The 22,312-nt window shown below is 51.5% G+C and overlaps 1 protein-coding gene across 1 annotated transcript in view; it reads right to left on the bottom strand.

Moving 5' to 3' along the window:
• Positions 1–22,312, bottom strand: part of PEPD (peptidase D) — a 119,591-nt gene that overhangs the window by 72,549 nt on the left and 24,730 nt on the right. Inside the window, exons 5-7 of the mRNA XM_023518353.1 lie at positions 20,243–20,290; positions 18,291–18,352; positions 10,601–10,645 (exon numbers count right to left, since the gene is read on the bottom strand). Of these exons, the coding sequence (XP_023374121.1) occupies positions 10,601–10,645; positions 18,291–18,352; positions 20,243–20,290 (155 nt within the window). The remainder of the gene's footprint in view (positions 1–10,600; positions 10,646–18,290; positions 18,353–20,242; positions 20,291–22,312) is intronic.

The following is a 22,312-nucleotide window of genomic DNA, read 5'->3' on the forward strand; positions in this document are numbered from 1 at the left end:
AAAAAAAAAAAAAAAAAAGAAAATAAGACCTACCCAAAAAATAAGCCCTAGCAGGATTTCTATGCGTTTGTTAAATATAAGCCCCACCCCATAATAAGACCTAGTGATGGGTGTGGCTATACATGTATTTCTGCACGGAGAGGTAAGGAAGACTGGAATACCTTTTATCTGCCACAGCTCCTTTCTCCCAGCCATTGGCACTTGGGCGGGTGCACGTGTGGTAACCGCCGTCACAGGCATCCTATTGCGCACGTGCGAACGGCTAGGGGAAAGGAGTTCACGCATCACTAGCGCCAGTCCCACCAACAAGGTTGGCTCCCCCGGTCAGGTTCCAGAAGATGACTTAACTGTATTTGAAGAAATGTAGATTCTTGTATTATACTTAATAAAAATAAGACATCCCCTGAAAATAAGCCCTAGTGTGTCTTCTTGAGAAAAGATAAATATAAGACAGTGTCTTATTTTCAGGGAAACATGGTAGTCTCCAATTCCATCCAAGTGGATGGAATTCAGTGTGGCTGAGCAGCACTCCATGGTACACGGCGTATACACTCTCAGTGCATAACACATTTTCTTTATCCAATCATGAACTGAGGGGCACTTGGGTTGATACCACATTCTTTTTTTTTCACATTTTAGAGTTAACTTCCCCTCCCCCTTCAAAAACACTTAAGATTCACCGATGACACAAACAGTGTAAATGTTATGAATCCTGACAAGGAAAAGGCAACAGAAGTCAGGAGGTGAGGGCGGGGGGCTGGGATAAGAGGCAGAAAGGGCAGGGCCTGGCCCACGGAGCGGGATGACATGGAGAGTTCACGGGTGGAAGAGGATGAGGAGGAGGAGAAAGAGTGTGACAAGGTGGCACGTGCCACCGAGGAAAGAGTCAGAAATAACCTTATGAGTAAAAGAGTGGTGGGGGCGGGAGAAGAGCCAGCAGAGGCCGGCAGTTTATTCTCATCTACCTTTCCAGTACAGAGTCTGCGCTGGTGCAGTTCTTTCTTCAAGGGGGTGGGGGGAGCAGAGTCTCACTGTCACCCTGGGCAGAGTGCTGTGGCATCATACCTCACAGCAATCTCAAACTCCTGGGCTCAAGCGATCCTCCTGCCTTAGCTTCCCAAGTAGCTGAGACTACAGGCACCTGGCACAACTCCTGGCTAGTTTTTCTATTTCAGTAGAGACGAGGTCTCACTCTTCCTTGGGCTCATCTCAAGCTCCTGAGCTTGAGCAATCCACCTGCCTTGGCCTCCCAAAGTGCTAGGATTACAGGTGTGAGCCACTGTGCCCAGCCTGGTGGCTTTCACAAGCATGTGCACATACTGCTTTGATGACACTTTATAAAAGCTTGAATGAGGGGCCTCCGTGATGGCAAAAACCATCCACTCCATTCACATCACTATTAAGTGCCAGCTGGATGCACGGGGATGGAGTGGAGTGAAATGGCACGTCCTTCCCTCATGGAGCCCGGAGACTGAGGAGATGAGTGTTGTACAAGCAAACATGTGATTACCAGGAGGGAGGAGGGCTGCCGGGAGAGGCCTGTCTGCAGCGCCGAGCCCTGGAGAGGGCAGAGGGACATGGAGCAGCCCCAGCTGGCTCCCTCTGCTGAAGGCCTCGCAGAGGCAGAGAGCTCCCCAGGGATCCCCTCAGTGGCCAGCCACGTTCCCTTTACTGACAAGCCCCCAAGGGACCACAAAAGCCCCCTCAAGATCAGCAAAGCCAGAGTGTCTACAGTAGCAGGTCAGCACCCACCCCTCCATCCAGGGGGCACCTCACACCATCCCCTCTCCCTCCTCCTCGGCCTGCCCAGACAGCTCACAGGAGCTGGCCTGAGTCGAGGGGCTCGGCCACTGCCCACCTCCATCAGGAGTTTGAGGTTGCTGTGAGCTATGACACCACACCCTTGGGGACCTCACGGGAGCAGCCTGAGTGAGCCAGCCAGCCGATGACTCATACAGTCTCCAAGACGCCACACAGCGGGGACAGCCAGCCATTTGTCACTGGGAAACGAGGATGGCTTCTTGCCGCAGAGGACACCTTCCCAAGACTGTGAAAGCTTCTAGGGAAGGTGGAAAAAACAAACTCCCAAGCCCAGTGAGACTTGTTCAAAAGAACATCTTTCCTTTCTCAAGGAGGCCGAGCCTGAAGCTGACAGCACGCTGTTTACCACCAGAAAGGGGCCTCAGCTTCCACAGTGGGAGCCACAACGCCAGCTGCTGTTCCCTAAAGGGTGGGGGACCAGCCTCACATGGTCTTGGGCCAGCAGCTCAGGGTCCTGAGGCCCAAATACGCTCTCACTTGTGTGTGGCTACCCACAGCCGCTCTCCATGGCGCCAGCCTTGGAACCTGTATTGGTGGAGCAGGCCTGGGGTTGAATGCAGTGTGGACCTCGGGGTGACAGCACAGGTAGGCACCACGCCAGGCTGCGCCCAAGCCCACACCTCTCACGGCTCCACCTCCCCCTGGGGAGCAGCATCCCTCTGCCTCCCTCTGCGGCTTCAAGGCCTGGTCCTTCCCTCCAGCTACTACTCTGCCACCACCTTAGACCCTCAAGGCCAGAGCCCACCCATCTGCATGGGGAAGTCAGAGCTGAGTGGACCGCCCAGCAGGCTCCGGGCCACCTGCCTTACCAGCCCCCAGCAAGGCCCCACTCCTGTCATACACAGAGAATATAGAATGGCTCCTCTCAACCCCCTCCATTTTTCTTTTCTTTCTTTTTTTTTGAGATAGTCTTACTCAGTGCTGTGGTGTCATAGCTCACAGCAAACTCAAACTCTTAGGCTCAAGCAATTCTCTTGCCTCAGCCTTCCAAGTAGCTGGTGCCCACCATAGTGCCCAGCTAGTTTTTCTATTTGTAGTAGAGATGGGGTCTTGCTCTTGCTCGGGCTGGTCTTGAACTCTTGAGCTCAACTGATTCACCTGCCTCGGCCTCCCCGAGTGCTGAGATTACAGGCGTGAGCCACTGCACCCAGCCTACCTTCCCCATCTTCCCAAGATCATTACTCCCACCCCACACGGCTCCTTGTCACAGATGAATGAACTCATCTCCCACATCCACATCGTGGAGAACACAGAAGCCAGCAGACGGGCCCACTCTGGCTCTCCCCTCCTCCCCCATTCATCCCGTTTCCCTCCCTCTCCCTCCTTACAAGGAGGCTCCTCCTGTCCCTCACCTTCTCCACCCACCTGCCCCTCCTACTAGCAGCTCTGTGGCCAGTGAAACAGGCTCCTGTCTAGAGGAAAATCCTCCCTGCACTCCTTGTTTTAGGCGAGGAGAACACATTTTATTTTCAATTTTTCTTTCTTTTTTTTTTTTTTTTTTGAGACAGAATCTCACTCTCTGCCCTGGGTAGAGGGGCAGTGGTGTCACAGCTCACAGCAACCTCAAATGCTTGGGCTCAAGTGATTCTCCTGCCTCAGCCTCCCAAGTAGCTGGGACTACAGGTGCCCACCATGACGCCCAGCAACAACTCCATCCTCTCACCTCCCTGCTCTGCCTCCACCAGACTGCCAGCCCTCCTTCCCTTCCCCCTCTTGCTTTCCCATCTGCACCTGCCTGCAGGTTGCAGGAGCCTACAGCTCAGCATGTGAGGACTCCCACCATGCCCCGGTCTCAACAGGGCCCCACCACCCTGCTGCTGCCCCTGCAGACAGCTGGGCATCACCCTCAACACTGGCCTCTCACCTACCACTCCCCACAGCCAACCGTGGCCAGGGGCTGCCATCCCCCTCCACGCTGGCTCAGACCCTCCATTTCTCTCTATCCAGCCCTACCAGCCTCTGGGCCCCCAACAACTGGGGTCTTTAGAAAACGTAAACCTCACTGGGCTCCCCCATGTTTAAAGCCTTGCGGTGGCTTCAGGTGTCCTCAGGATGCAGTTAAAATCTACAGCATGACTTGTGTGTCCGCCATGCACCCCCACACTCTTCCCAGCCTCCTTCCTTCCCTGCCCAGAACTCACTCCTGCCCCTTCACCTGCCTATGAGCCTCCCTGTCACTGGGAACACACCTCTCCATCTCCACCCCACCCCCCACCCTCTACCCTCCTGGTCTGTGTACACTGGGCAGTTTATATGAATCCTCAGAAAACTCCAACACTTGTAGTTTCTTTTTTTTTGAGATAGTGTGTCACTCTATCACCCTGGGTAGAGTGCGTGGCATCCTCATAGCTCACAGCAACCTCAAACTCTTGGGCTCAAGTGATCATCTTGCCTCAGCCTCCCAAGTAACTGGGACTATGGGTGCTAAACACTATGCCCAGCTAGTTGGTGTTTTGTTTTGTTTTGTTTTGTTTTTTCAGTAGAGATAGGGCCTTGCTTTTACTCAGGCTGGTCTTGAACTCCTGAGATCAAGCAATTCATCTGCCTTCGTTCCGAGACTGCTAGGATTACAGGCTTGAGTCACTGTGCCTAGGCCACTTGTAGTTTAAGTCTTTTCCCAAAAGATTGTAGCTTTGGAGGGCAGGTCCCAGGCCCAGAACAGTGTCAGCGCAGAAGAGTGACCAGCTCACACAGGAACCACACCTGTCAGTGCTAGAACCAGAAAATACCTGTCTCTAATGAGGGGGCTGATGGCCCCAAGGGTCCCCAGCAGGACAGCTGGGGTGCTGCTAAGCCTGCTATGCTGGGCAGTGCAAGGGCCTCAGCGTCCTAAACTCCCACTGCCACTGCCCTGTCCCCATCACGCAGGTAAGAAGAGGTGGCCCAGGGCTCGAGCCCACACTCTGCCTCCCCTGAGGCTCCAGCCTTGTTCTCTGAAGACGAGAAGACAGAGCGTGTAATCTGCCTCTTCTGATCAGAGGCCACCAGCATTTCAGCTATGAGGGCCCAGAGTCCTGCCTTCTTTTCTAATTTTACTTTGGACAAACTGGGCTCTAGCTAGTCTACTCGGGACATATTTTTTTCAGTGTTATTTAAAAAAAAAATAGAATCAGGGCAAGACGAAGGCCACTCCCTGATAAAAGCAGCCTGGCTGGGCTTAATGCCTGGCCCAGCATAATCTAAGCTTATAAGGATCTGCTGTGTACTGGCTTAACCAGTTACCCACAGGACACGGTGGGCCTGCAGTCTTGCCCAGGCACTGGGCAGCCTGGTCCAGTTACCTCCAAGACATGAGCACAGAGACTTTGTCACATACAAAGACTGGGCAGAAGGCAGCCCAGGCGAGGAGAAGGATGGGCACTGCTATTGCCGCCTCACACGGGGCCCGGCTCATGGCCACACCGTGAGCACCCCCACACCCAAGGGCTGCTCAGACTGGCAGCAAGACGAATTTGGGGCAGTAGGGAGGAAATGATCCCTGCCCCACCTGGAGCCCAGTCACCTGCTACAAGCCTGAAATGACAAAAACTAGACCAGGCAGAGATTTACTTGTGGCATTTTTTCTTCCCCCTTAAAAATATTCACAGGTCACAAAACCGCCTATGGGCATTAAACTCAATATGAAGACATCAATTAACGAAGGTCTAAATGCTCCCCTGATTAAAATAGTAGCAAGGCAGGCTGAATGTTTCCAAAATTGGTCTCTAAGCATCAAAGTGCCACTGTGTTGAACAAAACCCATTTAAAGGGTCAGGAATTCCATTTCTCCTGGAGGTGGATATGCAGGGAATGGTGATGTGGGAGCCAGGAGAGCAGAAACCCAGTTCCACAGGCCTCCCAAAGCCATCCCCTTCCCTACCCCGTGACCCAGTGAAGCAAGGGATAAAGTCCCACAACAGGAGGGACAGAAAGCAGACAGCTGGCTGGAAGGACATAATCTCGGGACAATAAGTAAGTCCTCTTGCCAGGCACGGTGGCTCACACCTGTAATCCCAGCACTCTGGCAGCCGAGGCAGATAGATCGCCTGAGCTTAAGAGTTTAAGACCAGCCTAAGCAAAAGTGAGACCTCATCTCTACTAAAAATACAAAAACCTCTAGTCCGGTGTTGTGGTGGGCACACAACACTGGACTAGATACCTTGAAACCAAGAGTTTGAGGGTGCTGTGAGCTATGACGCCAAGGCCCTCTACCCAGGGTGAAAGAGTGAGACTCTCTCAAAAAAAAAAAAAGAAAAGAAAAGAAAGAAAAACTAGTCCTCTCAAAGAAAAGAGGGTCAGATGGGCATAGTGGTTCACATCTAAAATCCTAATACTCTGGGGAGGCTGAGGCTAGTGGATCGCTTGAGCTCAGGAGTTCAAGACCAGCCTGACCAAGACCCTATCTCTACTAAAAAAAGAAAAGAAAAGAAAAGAAAAACCTAGCCCTGTGCTATGGTGGGCAGCTGTAGTCCTGGCTATTCAGGAGGCTGAGGCAAGAGGATCAGTTGAGCCCAAGAGTTTGAGGTTGCTGTGAGCTATGATGCCACTGCGCTCTAGAGAAAGTAACAGAGAGAGGCTCTGTCTCAAACAACAACAACAAAAAAACACCCCAGAGTCATGAAGAAAATGATGGTTTAGCTCAGCCATGAGCTGAGAGTGCCTGAAACTAACCTGCCAAGGCCAGGAGAACTGGAGGGAGGCCCACCTCCTTGCCAGCCCAGGGCTGGGCCAGGCCTTTCCCTATCTGATGTTTCCGTATCTGTCATCTCTTGCCTTCTGTCATGCAGTGACTTGCGTTCTTACTCTCCCTCTGGCTTCCTTGCCAACGTGAGGTTAAACGCCTACTCATTAGGAGCCGAGGATGAGCCACCTACTAGAACACTTCTCACACACACCGAGAATCTAGGCCATCATCTACGCACCTTTTCTAATTTGGGACGTGCTACCCAAGATGTGGGATCCTGGGGTACTTCTGCCTACAAACCATCCATGGCTTCCCATCCCCTGTGCACAGAGAAATGCACAGGGAGCAGAAATAGATCTGTTACCCGTACCGCCTGATGAATGCAGGCAGGACACTTCCACTCTGTGTAATTAACAGTTCTAAAACCGGCGGATGAGTCAATTTAACACAATCTCACTCAAAAACCCGAGAAGGCACACGGCAATTGCTGACATGCTTGCTTGGTGACGTTTCCAGAGGTACTTAACCGAAACCCCAGGCACTGAGCTCTCAGACTGTACGAGAACATATCCTTTTATTTTCTACCCTCCTTTAGATCAATTTAATCATCTGCAAAACAGTAAGGGAGAACCACAGCCTAAATTATGGAAGTAAGACGCCTGCTCTTTTTAAGTCTCAACTTTTGACCTTCACATTCCCACTGCACTACCCAGCGCAAGAAAAGAAATTATCCGTTATGATCTTGTGTTTGTGGGGAAGAGTGTGATTATAGAGGAATTTACAGGAAATCAAAAAGGCACTGCTTGAGAGAATGGAAAACAATAAAACAGTCACAGAAAGGAAATGAATGACACCCAAACAAAAATGAGAAAGTGAGCTCCCCTGCACCCCGACAGGCTACTGGCGACTCCCAAGCAGACAGCGGGAGCCGGGACGCGTGCGGCTGCACACCCGTGGTACTCCATCCTGCTCCACCCTGGCCTTGGCACAAGGTCCACTGCTAAGGGCCCAAGCATCCCTGTGCATCTAATGGGCCAAGCCTGACCTGAGAGAAAGGCTGACACTTAAGCAGGTCTCACCCTCAAGGGCGAGGTGGGGGTGGGTCCAGCCAAGGTTCCTGGAACCAACAGCCTGGGATCAACTGGCTTTTGGGGGGAAAGTCACTCAGTTCCTTGTGCCTCAGTTTCCTCATCTGCAGCATGGGGATAACTAGGACACCTACCAACATAAATGAAACACCTCTTTAAGGTAACATGAGGTAAGTGTTTAGCACAGTACATTGAACACAGGGGTTCTCAGCAGTGACAGTCAGTAGTAAAACGTGCCAGCACCTGACTTACCCTCTCATTCAAACCTCAAGCCACCCACTAACACTGCAGGTGAGGGACCTGAGGCTGGGTGCATCTCCACACCCATACCATAAGTTAGAGACGTGTTACTACATCTCCGTTTTACAGACTGAGAGCTAAACTCTGTGGCACACACCTGCAATCCTAGCACTCTAGGAGGCCGAGGCAGGTGGCTCCCTTGACCTCAGGAGTTTAAGTCCAGCCTGAGCAAGAGTAAGATTCCATCTCTACTAAAAGATAGAAAAACTAGCTGGGCATCATGATGGGTGTCTGTATTCTCAGCTACTTGGGAGGCTGAGGCAGGAAGATCTCTTGAGCCCAAGAGTTTGAGGTTGCAGTGAGCTACAATGACGCCACTGCACTCTACCCAGGACAAAAGAGTGAGTGTCTGTCTTGGGGTGGGGCGCAGGTATTAACTGAAACTCAGAAAAGTGACTTTGCGAGGAGAGGGCAAGCTAAGGTTATAACCTGGGTGTCTCCAAGTTGATGTTTTCCGTTACCCCCAGGCAGCTTCCTGCCACTGGGCCCCATAAAGAGAGGGTAATGAAAGCATTCAGGACACAGGGCCCAAGCAATGTCACTGAGTCATAATTTAACACCATGGGAAGGGACGTGCCCACCATTCCACCTAGAATCCTCCCGTCGGTCCCTGAGGGCAGTGATCAGGACTACAGAGAATCCACTGAGAGTGTCTGGGACCCAGGCTATTAAAACATACCCCTGAGGCAGCAACGTGACATTTCTAAAATAATTCTGCTGCCGTCAAATGCCAAATAAATCCTTTCTGCCGCTCCCTTTAATAAAGTTGGGAGGCATTCTCATGAACACAGACTCTGCCTCAAAACCTCGGAAACGTCACTACAATTGAAGTGTGCTTGTTGCAAAGTGAGGAGCTGACGACTCAGTGCTCCGGAGATGTTGGAGTGCACGACCCAAATGTGGTCTCCAAAGCACCTACATTGTGAGTGACCACCAGGGAACAGCACATGCGACCTGGGGCCCTCTCTGCATCCCTGGAATTTATTCTTCTGCCAGCTGGGATGGGAACTTCCTGACATAGGGCCTCAATCTCCTCAGGTGTTCTGGCCATAAGGGTACTGGGCTGAGGCTGCTGACAGCCAGTAGGGCCCACTCGGCCTCTGACTCTCCTGAGCGGCATACCAACACCTGTCGGCAACCTCAGATCCCCACCTCTGCCCTCCTTCTCTCCCAGTGGCACCTGCTTCAGCTCCAACACCCCCAAACAAGTACCGGATCTGTCCTGGCATCTGCCCATCTCTGTGACACAGCACCCCCTGTGCAGAGTCACCGTCAGCTCCACCCCTAGCTCCACCATCAGCCAGCTCCTCCCAGAAGCCTTCCTCTCAACCGCTGCTCTCACTCAGATCAGCCACACCGCCACCCTCCACTCCACCTGGGCCCCTGCCACAGTCCAACAGGCCACCTGTTCCCATTCTTACCCTGCAGCAGAGTCACCCGTCTGTGGCCAAAATCATTTTTAAAAACGCAAACCTGATCCTACCATTCTGTTGCTTAAATCCATCAAGGATTTCTCACGCTTCCCATTTCTCTCAAGTCAAAACTCACCAACGCCTGCCCAGCCACCGACTATTTCTCTGACCATCCGACCCCAGGCCCCACTGGCTCTGCTCCAGCCACAAGAAGCCATCAACCTTTCTCCTGTCTCTCAGAACAAGTGATCCCCCGGGCTCCTGCATTTCCCCCAGCCAACTGCTGCCTATCCTCCCGGACACAGCATCCCCAAGCTCCAGATCAGGTGAGGTGGAGCTCCCAGCTAGCTGGGGAAACATGATCACATGGAAGTAGGATGAGACATGAAAAGTGGCCTCACTCCCGTCTACAGTCCCGGTAAGAGCAGCCATCCAACAAAGAAAAAAATTTCTGCTGCATCAAAGGGCAACTCAATGGCTTAGAAAGAAAACTCTGCAGCATATCTGAGTTGAAGGGCCACTTCCAGGGCCCACAGAGGCAACGTCCAGCCGAAAAGGCTCACCCTGCAGCCAGCAAACAGAAACCAGGTGTGCTGAGGTAAGGGCTGCCTGTATCACCAACAAAAGAAAGACGGTGAGGGAAGAACATGTATGTACAGCAGGATGCCACCTCTGTCAAGAGACAAGTGTGACATGAGGAAGACAAGGGGATTACGTGTGAATGAGGTCACTTCTGCCCTTTCCACTTTCTTTCTGAGCTACAGCATACTACAGCCTTACTTACAGCAGGAGTTTTTTAAAGACTGGAAACAAAGAGGGTGAAGAGAGAAATTTAATTGATATTTAAGTAACTCACTCCCTTTTGAAAAAACCGGCCAGCCTCAGCACCTGTGGCTCAAGCGGCTAAGGCACCAGCCACATACACCTAAGGTGGCGGGTTTGAATCCAGCCCAGGCCACCAAACAACGATGGCTGCAACCAAAAAATAGCTGGGCGTTGTGGTGGGCGCCTGTGGTCCCAGCTACTTGGGAGGCAGAGGCAGGAGACTCGCTTGAGCCTAGGAGTTGGAGGTTGCTGTGAGCTGTGATGGCACGGCACTCTACCCAGGGGGACAGCTTGAGGCTCTGTCTCAAAAAAAAACCCAGCCAGCCAGTCAACAACAACAAACAAACAAACAAAACGATTAAGGCTAAAGGAAGAGGTTCTGGAGACCAGCTTTCTGAGGGACTCTGCGAGATGGGGTGAGCAACAACAGCAGGGTCTCCTGTCCCCATGAGCTGAGCACAACAGTCAAGGTGGCTACAGGTAACACTCACCACTCAACGATCTCTGGGTGAAGAATGGTGTTGTTGACATTGAACCTATGGAGGAAAAATAAAGCGAGCCCATTAGTTCAATGGTCTATCACGTAACACATGACATTCAAGACATACATATCGCAATCAAGAGAGGGTCCCAAATTTTAATTTCCTGACTCGGTGACTGGCGAAGGCCTGCTGCTATTTCCTGCAGCAGACTTGGAGTCCGGGTTTCGTGTCTTCCAAGTACAGTTAGTAGGAGAGCAAGCTTTTTGGCTGCACAACACCACGCCCTACCCCTACGCTGACAGAAAGAGCATAGCCTCTTCTGTCAAGTATACGGAATACAAATACCAGGAGTGACAGAAGGAAAAGAGAGAAAGGAGCTAAAAGAATATTTGAAAAAACAATGGCTGAAAACTTTGCCAGTTTGATGATGCACATTAATCTATCAATCCATAAAGCTCAATGAACTCCACGTAGGATAAATTCAAAGAGGTCCACACCTAGACACATCACAAGGGATCTCACTAAGATTAATGACAGATTTCTCATCAAAAAGTATAGAGGACAGAAGGCAATGGGTGACATATTCAAAGTGCTAAACAACAAACAAAAAATGTCAACCGAGAATTCTATATCCAGCAAAGCCATGCTTCAAAGTCGAAGAACAACACATGGCTCATGCCTGTAATCCCAGAACTTTGGGATGCCTAGGTAGGAGGATCACTTAAATCTATGAGTTCCAGGCTGCAGTGAGCTATGATTGCACTACTGTACTCCAACCTAGGGGATAGATTAAGACCTTGTCTCAAAACAAAACAAAAACTAAACTAACTATATACTTTAAATGGGTAAACTATAAGGTATGTGAATTATATCCTAATAAAACTTTTCTTAAAAACTTACTAAATTATGCATATAGTGAATTTCATTGTATATAAATTTTATTTCAGTAAAGTCAATTTATAAAAATTGACAGAACAGGAAGGAAAAATCCACAGCATAGTTTGAGATTTTCACATATCTCTTGTGATAGAACAATGAAACAGAAACCAACTGAGAAGGATGTCAAAGATATGAACAATACAATTAGCCAACAGGATAATTTAACATTTACAGAACACTACAGCCAACAATGGCAAACATATGCTTTTTAATTAATCATGAAACATTTATCATAATGAACATACACTAGAAGTTTCAACAAATGTTAAGGGTTAAGATTCAGAGACCCGTTCATTGACCACAGTTAGGATTAAACTGCAAATCAATTAAAGGAAGGAAAATATAAAATCTCAACTTATTTGGAAATTAAGCAACAGACTTCTAAAAACCCACTGTTCAAAAACAAAAGTCACAACAAAATTAGAAAGTAAAAATATGAAATATCTGGCTCGGCGCCTATAGCTCAATTGGCTAAGGCGCCAGCCACATACACCTAAGGTGGCGGGTTCGAATCCCCAGCCCGGACCCGCCAAACAACAATGACGGCTGCAACCAAAAAAATAGCTGGGCGTTGTGGCGGGCGCCTGTGGTCCCAGCTACTTGGGAGGCGGAGGCAGGAGACTCGCTTGAGCCCAGGAGTTGGAGGTTGCTGTGAGCAGTGATGCCACGGCACTCTACCCAGGGGGACAGCTTGAGGCTCTGTCTCAAAAAAAAAAAAAAAATATGAAATATCACAACCTGTGAGATGCAGCTAAAGCAGTTCTTACAGGAAAATGTATAGCTCTAGGTGTATCTACTAGAAAAGAACACTGAAAATCAATGACCTTCGCTTCTATCCTAACAACACTCCTTTTTTCCTTCCCAAGAAGCTAGAGAAAGAGAAGCTATTAGAAGGAAATTTAAAAGAACAGAAAATCAGGGAAATAAAAAGCAAATATATGAGGAAGAAACATCTACAAAACCAAAAACTGCTCTTTGATAAGGTGAATATAATTGAAAAGGTAACCCCAGGTTTCAAAAGGACGAGGTCAGGGCACATCAAGAGAGCCACATGTGACCCAGAGCTCAACCTACTGGTGAGAGAGCTGGGGAGGAACAACGTGGCCCAGCCCAGGTCTAGGCCTCAGCTGAGAAGCCTCAGCAAGACTTCAACGCTCTGGATTCCAAGATCTGCTCCACCACATATTAAGTACGTGCAGAGTTGCGACTTCCTGTCCTCCTGCAAGGCAGGAACTCTCCATGGCTCCATTAAAGGTGTTGGAAAGCGCTACCTATTGCCATGGTTGAGACCAGCAGCCCTACTCCTGGCTGAGCCAGCTGAACAGGAGGCAGGCACAGGGGAGATAGGGGTACTGGCAGGCTGAGAGGATTCCAGATACCTGAAAATTTCAGGATTCTTAATACACAGACAAGACTACTTGATTCACAGTCAACTTAAATGTTGTAAAATCAAAGCCCTATTTGAAATATCAAAGACACTACAGGCAGTCAGGATGAAGAGCAGGGAGCAGATGACATAAATCAAGATGACAAACAGACTGCCTCCTCCTTCACCAATGTCACTTTGACTTTAGGAAAAGCGGTGGCCTACATACTCAATAGCCAAACACACCAGCATAATTTCACTTTACCCGATGCATGCGAGTACACACACACACACACACACACACACAGAGACAGGCCTATGCTTAGGAAAGAGGCGCACGCCAACACACACCGACAGACGGACAGTCGTATGTGCACACATACCTGCACAGACACACGTGTACATACCAATCAATGCACGCGAAGATGTACACATTTAGGGGAGTATAGACACACACAGATATACACACACACATATTCAAACAGGCTTAAACTTAGATGCATAAAGAGTCACACCCACATACACACACTCACAAAGACACGTGCAGGCTGATGTATATACACAGACAGACCCACGCACACCACATTCAGACACAAAAACATACTCAGAGAAACACACTCGGACACATATGTAAGTGTCCAAAAGACAGTGCTGAGAGACTGAACTCTGAGTAATGAAATTCAGATATTCCTTGTTTTTGCCTCTGTGCTAGTCAGCAATTTGTACAATGACCATTAATGACCATGAGGTAAAAATAACAACAAAACCCCACAGGTGCCAGTTAGGGTGGCAATGTCCTGGAAACAGAGGGTAATTTTCCGGGGGGCTCTAAACACAGGCTGGGGGATAAAGGGTGAGCTGTGTGGGCCCAAGCCCCTGTTGTAGGCCTTGCCTTTCTCCCCGGGGTTTCTAACCCAACAACAGAGGCAGGACCCCCAGCCCCCAACTACTCTACTGCCCACAGGGGGACTGCCTTGGGTTCTTAACTCTTCTGGGTAACCCCTCATTGAGATTTCCATGGGCCACATTAGAAACCCAATCTCACATATTAACTGGATATACCAGTTAACAGCAAGCAGGAAGCCATGGTCCCCAAACCACAAATTGGCATTTTGCTATAATCGTCAAGTTTTAATAATGTCCCTCTACTTCTTGGGTTTTAAAATTCACGTCTTTGAATATTAATATTCCTGCATTAACAACCCCCCAATTCAGCATTTCATCTTTAACTGCTTATTTAAATGGAATTAATTTGTAACTGATTGTCTTCAGCTATGCCAGGCAATTTAAGTAAATGCCAAAAGATAAGAAATATGCTTATCCTGAACCAGCTGACATGAAATATGGACCGTCTTCCTGAGACAATGCCGTGGAACAAGAGTCCCCTGAGAGTCATGCCCCACCAGTCCAGGGTTCCAGACACAGACTCTGCATGTTTGGAGGGAAATGTCTTAGACTTGACAGTCACCTGCTGAGCCCTGCAAACCTAATGAATGGGTGGCCCCCCTATCTCAGGCACCTGCACGCCTCAGACCATCTCTCTCACTTCAGTCTCCTGCTCTCAGGAAAATATGCCCTGTGGTCCACCTCCTCATGATACAGGGCACCCCTGCTCAGGGCTGGATAGAGACCCCTATTTTCTAGATTGGGGCAAACAGACTTTTTCCAGACTGCACTCTCCAGACACAGTGGCATCAGAAAAAGCAGCCTGGCCAGTACCTTATCTGGGCAGCCCCTCCTCAACTGAAAAACATGCACCCTGCTGCTTTGCCTGGGGCAAGGACAGTGAGAAGGAAATTCATTTGCTAATTCATTCATTCTCTAATGAACAAGGTCAGAATGCCTTCTGTCTGCCGGCTCCGGCCAAGAGTGACATATATTCTCAAGACCCATGACCTGCTTGCAGGCAGTATGTGAACCCCTAGACCAAAGACGCATGTGGGCTTTTCAACTTAGGAATTCCCCCACTCTGCTGATGGAGGCTTTGTTACCCTTCTATGTCTTTCTCTGTAAATAAACTTTGTCCTATCACTTACTCGCATAGTCTGGGGTTTCATTCTTGAACCTCCAGAATGGTGGAGAATGGTGGACCAGAATGGGCTGGTCACAGAGAGAAAAATGCCGGTAACACCCAGATGCTCAGAGAACCCCACGCCTCCCTGTGCTCCCAGCCTGCGGGCACCAAGTGCTCCAGGCAGCCGCAGACCACAGGAAGAAGTCTTAGGGCCTGCTTACTGAAGAGCCATCTCCCCTCCCAGCTCCCCAACCCCTAGCCCACAGACCAGCCCTGCTCCATGCCCTCGCCCAGACCTGGGAGTGGGCACCTGACCCCACCCACATATCCCAGCCTCCTGCCAGAGCCCACAGCAAGGTCTGCTCCTTCTAGACCTTCCGTGGGACTCTCTCTGCTGGGATCAAGCCATATATAGAGCTGCACCCAAAGCTGGGCCAGACCCCAAACTCAGAATGAGCCCCACCACCAGCACCAGCACTACCACCACCACTTACTTCCATGGCCTTGTTATAACCACTCTAAGCCACACCCCTTGGTGAGCCCAGTGGCCCAGACCACAGAAGTTCCCTGGGCCTCCTAGGCCTTGAGCATGTCTTCAGCTCGATGTGTCCTCTGCTCCCTGTCTCCTACAATCCTCACCACCATGAGACCCGGCACACTTCAGCCATGAGAACAGGCAGCCTGGCCCAGCACAACCCTGATATGGGGAGACTGAGGGAGGTCTGAGACCAAGGCAGAGCCCAAGTGGGACAGGCAACCTGAGTGGCCACATCTGGAGAAGTCATAAGCCCACAGTCCAGCTGGACCAGGGCCCACAGGTGAGACCACCATTCTACACAGGTGAGACCACTGTTCTGCAACAAGTTCCTCCTTCTGCCAGCAGCCAAGGGATAAAGGTAGCTTGGGCGGCCCCCCAGGACAATGCAAGAGGCCAACCAGAGACCCAAAGTGGGAGGCGATCCAGAGACGCTGAAGAGCATCAAAAATGACAATCCGGGAATAAGGAGCTTTGTCAGGGCAGTGAGAGAAGACCAGGGGTGGAAGCAGTTAGAACTGTAAAGTAGGCAGCATGCCTCACCTTGCTCGTTCACAAGGGAAAGAGCAGGAGGCAGCTGGGGGCAGAGGTTGGTACCCATGGCACACAGTATTTGAGGCACCTGCTGATGGCCTCTGCCCCAGTGGAGTAACCCCAAAGGTAGAGTTACACAAGGGATGACACAGAGAGATGGGGCCCAGATAGAGGAAATGGGGGGTGGTGGGGACACCTGGAGGATGAGGCAGGGAGGGAGTACCACGAGTGGGCCAGAGAGCCAGGTGCAAGGGCACAGGTCTGCAGCACATCACCCAATCAGAGACCTCAGCCAGTACGACACTCGGGAATAGAAACTGATCCACCCAGCTCCTGGCATGAGGGGCAGTCTCTCAGCCAGCCCACCAGCTGAGGTACCTGGGGAGCACCCACAGTCAGCCCCCATCTGGACCGGATCATGGGCTGAAGAGGCACCAGCCTGGTGCTACGAAGCTGATGCAAAATTAGGGCAGTCCCAGTCCTCCAAAGTCTCCAGATACTGCCTGGGTGGGGCAAGAGAGTCTGAAGGGTGCAGGCCCCTCTGGGCTCTCAAAAGGGGCCATGGGGACGTAAGAGAGCAACAGGGGGCCGAGGCTGGGGTCTGCTGACTAGAGGAGAGGTCAGGGAAAGCTGCTAATGGGATAGGATGAGGCCTCTGTGTCCTGCCACCCACTGACACTGATGTTGTCCCTGGGGCAGCCCAGGCCCCACCTGCCGCTCTCTCGGAGGGGTGGTGGGAACCTTACAGAGCAGCCAGCAGAGCTGTGCTTCAGGGCCCACATTCTGAGTGCCACCAGAAACCACACTCATCACACCATTCTGGGGCCTGGCCCAGGAGCCCTCAGCGTTTTGTGCAGGAGACACCTTTAGGGGCAGGAGTAAGCAAGGACCTCACAGCTGAGAAGCCGCCAGCTCTCTGACATCTAGGAATCTTGCAATCACATGGGGAAACTGAGGCCTGATGGGGCAACAGGATTTGATGGGGTTCTGCTTGCAGGCAGCTGGGTACTGCACACTGGCGCTGCCAGGCTCCGGCTGAAGGTCGTCTCCTTTGGCCCGAGCAGCACCATGGGGCACTCAGAGGAGCTGAGGCTCAGCCCTGCCAGGACCACTGAGCCGATCAGTGAGGTGGCCACTGGGGCTCCCTCCCCCCAGTTTAAGGTTCTCACTAGGAGGCAGAGACCCAAGCAGAGCCCACAGAGACATTCCATAGCATGGCCGGAGGAAGGTGAGCAGGGCACTGGAGTGCTGGCAGCCCACTGTGCTGAGAGGACGCAGGGAGTCCTGGCCTGGGACAGGCAGCAGCGGGCTGTGCTCACGCTGGCGAGAGACGGCAGCTCCACGGCCAGCATTTCAACAAGCTGGGCTAGTTGCTGCCAGGCGTGGGAGGCAGGGTTGCTTTGGGGAAATTCCCAAGAGGATAAGGAGATTTGTGTGGTGGGAAGAAGCAAACCTGATTCCAGCTCCCCCTGCCCCATCACTCTTAGCATGGGGGGAAGCAATACATATTTATGAGCTCATAATCCACCCTAATCACCCCTCCATCGCACAGATACACACATTCCAGCGGCTCAGGCTCATACATAATTATAAGGTGCTTCCTCTGTCACCACCAAAGGACAACGGAGGACGCCAGGGCTGCAGAGCATGTGGGGGAGCAGGGACCAGAGCCCCAAGGAGCTGGGACCTCCTCTGCTGCAGCATCAGCCCAGGCCTACCTCCAGCCAACCTGCAGCACTCTCCAGTGGCAGATGGAAGGGGGTGGGGTGTGACAAGCAGGGAGAAGGGCTGCTTTCCTTGCACCCAACACTTGCCCTCCTGCCTAGAGAGGCTGAGAGCAGAGAGCCACCTCCCAAGCGGGGTTTGGAGGCTCAGCCTGGAGCTCAGCTGGGAGTGAGGGCAGGTAGGGAGACTCGACCTGGGGCTGCGACAGCAGGTAGAGGAAAGAAGTTCTCAGCCACAGAGGAGTTGCTGAGAGCCAGGCTGAGAGAAGTTAGCAGCTGGGACCAAGGATATGACAGGAACAAAATACCACGAGAGCTCAGAGCAGGTCCCTGCATGCAGCCAGGGCTCCCACAGCACTCCTGCTGAACCCAGCCGAGAAGGGACACCCACCTCCCAGTAAAAGTGGGGTGAATTTAGGCGGGGAGGTGAAGTTATTTTTCTAAACGTTTCCTCAAAATGCCTTAACTCCTTTCTTTGATGCTCCTATTTGTGCATTTCTTGTCTCATCTGTAGACTGGATGACCTGCTGGCAGAGGCGTGACTTGGGGGAGGATGGAGAAAAAGTCCCCAGGGCCCCAGGACTCACTGGCTGATGCCCTCGAAGGAGGCCTCCCTGCAGACGCTGCCGCTGTCTGTGTTGACGCCACGCTGGGGAGAGAGAGGGAGGATGAGAATAAAGACGTGCACCCCACAGCCTGCACCTACCAACATCAGACAGGTAAGAATGGGGAGCCCCCTCACCCCCACCCAACCTATCCCCCCTCTTGCCTTTACTTGACAAGCGACACCCCCAGCCAGGTGACTCCAAGCTGGGACCCAGCTCTACTCTCTCCACTGCAGCTTGCACAGCAGAGGAAGTGGGGGCCCCACAAACCCTGCAGTACCCCACGTGCACAGTAAGGTCTGCTCCGCAGATGGGTCAGAGCACAGGCTGATGCCAGCCCGGCTGCTCAGGCACAGATCTAGGCAGGACAGCACAGACCCCGGACCACCCTCACCACAGATCTGCTCTCCCCTGCTGACCTATCTCCTCGCTCCTGCATATGGTGTGAGGTCCAAGAGGGCCACCACATCCCGAGAGAAGGGCAGGACCTGATTCAGGCAGAACTAGTGTGACCCTGGGTCCCACTCCTCTCCTCTTCCTAATTATAGGAGCCTCCAAACAGACAGGGTTGGAAAAGAAATAAGAGAAGCACAGAACCATGTGCCACTCTAGGGAGGAAAGGCACTTTCTTTTTTTTTTTTTTTTTTGAGACAGTCTCAAGCTGTCACCCTGGGTAGAGTACCATGGCGTCTTAGCTCACAGCAACCTCCAACTCTTGGGGTCAAGCAATCCTCTTGCCTCAGTTGTTGTTTTTTTCTATCTTTAGTAGAGCCAGGGTCTCACTTTTGCTGAGGCTGATCTTGAACTCATGAGCTCAAGTAATCCACCTATCTCAGCCTCCCACAGTGCTAGGATTACAGGCGTGAGCCACCTCGCCTGGCCAGGGAAGGCACTTTCAATCACCACTTCTTAGCCAGAACATCAGGTCTGAGAAGCTGTACACCCAAATGAAAGACACTAGACCACCTCTGACCATAACCTTCTAACACACCCTTCCTCCTTAGCCATCTAAATTGCAGAGTGGGAAGAAAGAGACCAAGTGCTAAAAGAAAGAACCAGGACAAATGATTTCTATAAAAATCAATTAAGGAAAGAGACAAGGACTGCTGGGAGAGGGAAGAGCTGTGGATACGCTTCATGTGTGAAACTCCCAAGGTCCAAGGAGGACAAGGGGACGTGCGTCCTCTCTTAGAAACCCCACGGCCTGGATGCCAGGAGCCCACCACACCCCCAACCCCAGGCCAGGCCCTTAGTCGGTCACTCTGACCCACAGCCCAGCTCCCTCCAGGGCAGATGCCAAGGGTGTGTTTTCAAATCTCACTAATAAGAGATACAGGGTGGGAGAGAACTGAGTCTACCTGGGGGGTGGGGGGGGGGGGGGGCGGGCGGTTGAGCTATAGGCGCCGAGCCCAACGTCCCTTTTCTAAGACGGCCAACCTTTTCTTTTCTGTCATACACTGAAAAAAGAGTTGCCTTGGGCCACACCTCAAATGCACAAACACTAACAAAAGCTGATGAGCAAAAAAAAAAAAATTCTATGCATACTTTTTGTAGTATCTGCCACCGATAAGCAACACATTCCTCAGTCAACTGGCCTCAGATTGGACACCCCTGGCACATCCACAAATCCCATGAACTCAGCCTGACACAAATACATCATCTGGCTGGGTTTTCACCTTGAAACGGACATAGTGTCTTGTCCACCATGCCTCATGACAGGACACAACACATCCCAGGGAGACTCAAGGCTGGGGTCTTGGACATGGTCAGCCATTTGGACCAAGCTACTGTTGCTATCTACGGGGGATGAACACTTCTCTCAGCTTCTTAATGCTCCCCCGACCCGTGTCCTGGCACCTGCCAAGGGCAGGAGGCTCCCTAAGCCCCCTCCCCCATGCCAAACACTGACCAGCCCCTGGACACTAGCCACTTACCAACGTGAGGAGGACAGAGGGCTTCCGTGACGTCAGGATGCTGGCAATCTGCAAATTCAGAAAGAAAATCCACTTTAGAGAAGGCATGAAGACAAGTGACAGTAAGGAGACGTCATCTCTTTACTTAGTAACTGACAGTACACGTTTATGGAGCAGATTCTCACAACAGTCAATGCTGCCGGGGCACTCATCCTCCACACCAGGAAACCCAGGCTTACACAGGGGAAGGACTTCTGAAAGCCACACAGCTATCGAGGGGCAGAAAGGGTAAAACCTCAATGGGGGGGGGGCGGTGCCTGTGGCTCATGGAGTGGCCACATATACCAGAGGTGGCAGGTTCAAACCCAGCCCCAGCCAAAGAACTGCAAAAAAAAAAAAAAAACCTCAATGGGGCATGCTTCCTATCATGGCTCGAAAGAGCCGGACCTGCCCACTCTCCAAGGGCAGTACCCCTGCCACCTGCCAAGTCCTTCCTCCCACCCGTCCCAAGCACACCCTTAAGCACCAGCTCTACCAGCCTCCTGTCCCCAGAGCACACAACCTTCCTCCCTGCCTCTCATTATCTCCTAGATCAAGGCCAACAAGCCTTCCCAGCCCCTCCCTTAGACCCCCACCCCACACCTCTAACCCTCCACCTTGGCCCACTTCGCCCAGTTGCTTCCCACTGCACCCCTCCCCCCCGAATGCTCATGCCAATGCTCATCTCTCCATGACTCTGCTGGGGCTCTGGCCTCCACCTGGAGCGGCTTCCCCCTTCCCCTACCTCGGCTGCCTCATCAATTAGCTCACACTCAGGATCGAAGCCCCCAGCCCTCACCCCACCCTGGGGGGACTCCTTGACTCCCTCTTCTATGCCCCATGGACAACTGTCATTCCCCTGTGCCGCATGGGTGCCTACCACCCTGCTGAGAGCAGTGTCTTCCTCTCTGGGCCCCTCGCCTAGTCTGCCCTGCACCTTGGCTTCTGTAGACCCCACTGTACCTGAGCCCCCCAGGGCAGAGAACAGACTCTTCCCACCTGGGGAATGTGAGGGGAATGCGAGTTATTTCCACAGCTCAACCACCGAGCCACTCTACACTGCACGTATTTCCAGGGGACATTCTGATAAGTTTTGACATATGTACATACATATACCTTTTCTGATACTGAGATGCTTCCAGACAAAACCTGGAATGTACTGAAAACTATAAAAAGATAAAAATGCGTGTACAATCCCACCCCTGGAGACTGCTTAGCTTCGCACGTGAAAACAAGAGCTCTGGAATGACATCTGGATCATAGGAAATGACACGCTTCACTTACTTCCTGTCGTCAAGCATTCGTCAAACATGCAACCTTTAGCAGTCACTGCCGCTGGGGATGGTGAAGCGTCCGTGAGTCAGTGACGACGTCCTGGGCCTCACCTTAGACAGCATGTCATTTAACCACCCACGACGACGACAGAGTCACAAATGAGGAACTTCACGGAGGAGAGAGGCCGCCGAGGTTAGAGAGCCTGCCTGGGCTCACAGTTAAACAGCAAAGCTCAGCTCTGAACCTACAGCTGTACAATGCCCTCTCCTGATGGACACGGCTTCGTTTATTCACCTGAATTGCTTCTGATTAGCTAGTATGAACAAGGCTGTGATAATATCTTTATATACACACACAGAGCAGTGATTTTCAACCAGCGTGCCGTGCGAGGATCTTAGGTGTGCTGTGAAAACTCTCAAAGATCATTAATTATTTTCAAAAGAAGTTCAAAGCAAAGTACGTATTTTTACTCTGTTTTGGGACCAATATAATTTAAGTGTGCCGCAAAAGGTTAACTATAGGTCCAAGTGTGCTGTGAGATAAAAAAGGGTGAACCGCTGATCAAAGGCTTTAAGGAAATTTCCTTAAAATTCCTTGGCTAAGCGCCTGTGGCTCAAGCGGCTAAGGCACCAGCCACATACACCTAAGGTGGTGGGTTCGAATCCCCAGCCCGGGCCCGCCAAACGACAATGATGGCTGCAACCAAAAAATGGCCAGGCGTTGTGGCGGGCGCCTGTGGTCCCAGCTACTTGGGAGGCTGAGGCTGGAGACTCGCTT

The sequence above is a fragment of the Otolemur garnettii genome, unplaced genomic scaffold (genome assembly GCF_000181295.1).
Source record: "Otolemur garnettii isolate 467f Iridium unplaced genomic scaffold, OtoGar3 scaffold00135, whole genome shotgun sequence".
Classification (NCBI taxonomy): domain Eukaryota; kingdom Metazoa; phylum Chordata; class Mammalia; order Primates; family Galagidae; genus Otolemur; species Otolemur garnettii.